Source organism: Hippichthys cyanospilos, chromosome 3 (genome assembly GCF_059441005.1).
Source record: "Hippichthys cyanospilos isolate Australia breed blue-spotted pipefish chromosome 3, RoL_Hcya_1.0, whole genome shotgun sequence".
Classification (NCBI taxonomy): Eukaryota; Metazoa; Chordata; class Actinopteri; order Syngnathiformes; family Syngnathidae; genus Hippichthys; species Hippichthys cyanospilos.
Genome location: NC_142371.1, coordinates 13,664,760 through 13,667,500, shown reverse-complemented (window position 1 = coordinate 13,667,500; position 2,741 = coordinate 13,664,760). Strand labels below are relative to the sequence as shown.

Sequence of the window (2,741 nt, the reverse complement as noted above, 5' to 3'; positions counted from 1 at the left end):
ATTTTTGTGATCGCTATTTTTTGGTGATTTTTTTTTTTCTATTTGCATTTTGGTCTTTCGTTTTGTTTCCAGTCATCGTTTTGAGATTCGCAAACATACACACGCACTTTTCTCAATATTTTGGATTATGCCACTTTAAACCTCGCTGGTCGCCAGATACTTGGCATAGAGAAAAATCATAATTCGGTAGACAAAGTAAAACGTTTAGAGAGCGTCTGATTGATTAAAACGCCAATCGAGGGTCACACTTTAATTACAAAGCATACAACTCTAGAGTTCACGCAAATCCGTGATGGTTCCGCCACAACCTCGATCAATCTATACTATGCGACAGTAGATAATTAAGGACCACAAGACGCCACAGGAAATTTGGGGAGTAGGCTGAATCAACAACACTGACCTGACTTTGGATACGTAACGACAATGGCGTCATCGTCTTTAAAAGTAAATTCCTGTGCAAAATATTTTAGGCTTTCTTGAGAGTGGGTTTCCTTTGGCAACATGTGTCCATGGTACATAAAATAAAACTCTTCTATCGGCATGGTGTTTGTCCTTCCAACTATACACGCAGCCTGGCAGAAACAGGCGGATCCGCGAGACGTTCATGTACACGGGAATAAATTATAGTTTACGAAATTAGGTGGTTTCAACAAAATAGTTTAGAAAGCGCACAAGACTTCGTGTGTAAGGTACTATTTGGAACCTCGAAACGATAATATCCTCACCTAAATTGTTGAAAGCGACGACAGAAATGAATTCCAAATCAAAAGATATAGACATGTCCGAGGGTACTACAAGTAAGCACAGCGCTAATGGAATGTCCTTTACCCTGGGGGTAACGCTGATTATATCCTTGATTTGTTTCGGTGTGATATTAAAATTTGTTTGATGAAATGAATTTAAATCTGCAAGTGATGAATATGCAAAATGCAGACATAAGGAAGGGGTCCAAATATTATTTCACTTACACAATGAATATACTGTACCTACTTTAGGTCTCGGCTTTTTATTTCCCATATCCATCCGTCCGTCCGTCCGTCCCTCCGTCCGTCCATCCATCCATCCATCCATCCATCCATCCATCCATCCATCCATCCATCCATCCATCCATCCATCTATCTATCTATCTATCTATCTATCTATCTATCTATCTATCTATCTATCTATCTATCTATCTATCTATCTATCTATCTATCTATATCTATCTATCTATCTATCTATCTATCTATCTATCTATCTATCTATCTATCTATCTATCTATCTATCTATCTATCTATCTATCTATCTATCCATCCATCCATCCATCCATCCATCTTGAGTTCTAGAAAAGTATAGGTCTATAGTCTCATTCACAAATAATTCCTCCATGTTCTTTAGTGTGGAATTCAAAAGAGAAAAAAAAACATTCACAAATGTATCCTCCATGTTCTTTGGCGAAGAATTCAAAAGAGAAAAGAAAAAGGCATTCACAAATAATTTCTCCATGTTCTTTAGTGTGGAATTCACAAGAGAAAAAAAAAAACAAAAAACAGTAAGAGATGAGAAAATACACAGCAGCACCAGCACGGTACCTGATTTGGGATATGTTACAGAAATCACATCTGTGTCGTCCACATCAAAATTTTTCGCATATTCCAAGCTCTCCACAGTGTGAGCTCCAGGTGGCAGAGCCAGGCCACGGTACTTGATGTAGCTGGTCCAGGACATGCTGACTGGAGATCTGTAGGGGGACTGATAGCACATGTCACGGCTCACCCTTTAAGGTAGTCTGTTTAATAGTTATGTGATTTTAAGAGTTCCTCCTACTGGTTGAAGAGATTAGCTACTTTACCACTTATACATTTGGGTCGGCTGTAAATCATACATTTTGTATGCACACCTATACATATACGGTTAAAAAGTATAGGCGTACAGTATGATACAGTAAAGGTTTAAGTCAAACATCTATGATGTAACACTTGCAAAAAATTATATACTTATTGGACTAGTATTGATCTTTAATGAGGAGAATGAGGGGTAGTGAGGAATAAATTCATCATAAAGAAAAATGTGATACAAGCGGTCAAGAAAAAGCGCCAACTGCCACACAATTTAAACTTTTTTTTTTCGAATTAGGGAACTCTTTTCCTGTTGTGAATGTTTCAGATTGCCTTTTAAAACCAGCATAAGTGTAATTTGTATATCATTTTTATGGATAATTAAGGTCTTATATTAGTCAAATCTAATTTAAGACTAAGAGCCGCAGACAGTCTGTAGTTAGGGATGCAGGGTCACACTTGTTCAATTCACAGAGGAATGTGCACAGCATTAGTCAGGCCATTAGTGTTGCCAAGTATCTGTTATTCTCGCATACACAAGCCACTGTGTGTCAACAGAGAAAGCAATGTGTATGCGCGGGTTGTGAACAGCCAGGAGCATTGAGGTCTGTTCAAAATGCAAGCTTTGTTGGCCCCCTGAAGTAACCGCTAATGTGGAAAGGGATGTGTGTTTGTGTGTGTACGTATGTGCATGCGGCGTGTGTATGGGGGACAAAATAGCAGACATCGTGGGATCAACTTGCAGAGGGGACAGATGTGTGACATGTGTTTTTAATTCAGGAGCATCAACTTCTTCAGTACATCTCAATTTTTTTGATAAATGCACTAAATGGCAATCCTGTCCATCTTTGGAGAAAACTTGGAAAATCTCTGATCCATCAGTCCTAAAATGTTCCCAGAATTCATGACAAGAGTTAGTATTAG

General features: G+C 38.4%; 1 protein-coding gene across 2 annotated transcripts in view; it reads right to left on the bottom strand.

The window, feature by feature from the left end:
• Window positions 1–1,715, bottom strand: part of sult2st3 (sulfotransferase family 2, cytosolic sulfotransferase 3) — an 11,913-nt gene extending 10,198 nt beyond the window's left edge. The window contains exon 1 of one of the 2 annotated variants that reach the window (XM_088411847.1): window positions 1,572–1,715. In XM_088411847.1, coding sequence (XP_088267973.1) covers window positions 1,572–1,707 — 136 coding nt within the window. In that variant the 5' untranslated portion in view covers window positions 1,708–1,715. Of the gene's footprint in view, window positions 1–400; window positions 581–1,571 lie in introns of those variants that run through there. The other variant, XM_088411846.1, reaches the window with a different exon arrangement.
• Window positions 1,716–2,741: the final 1,026 nt, after the last annotated feature.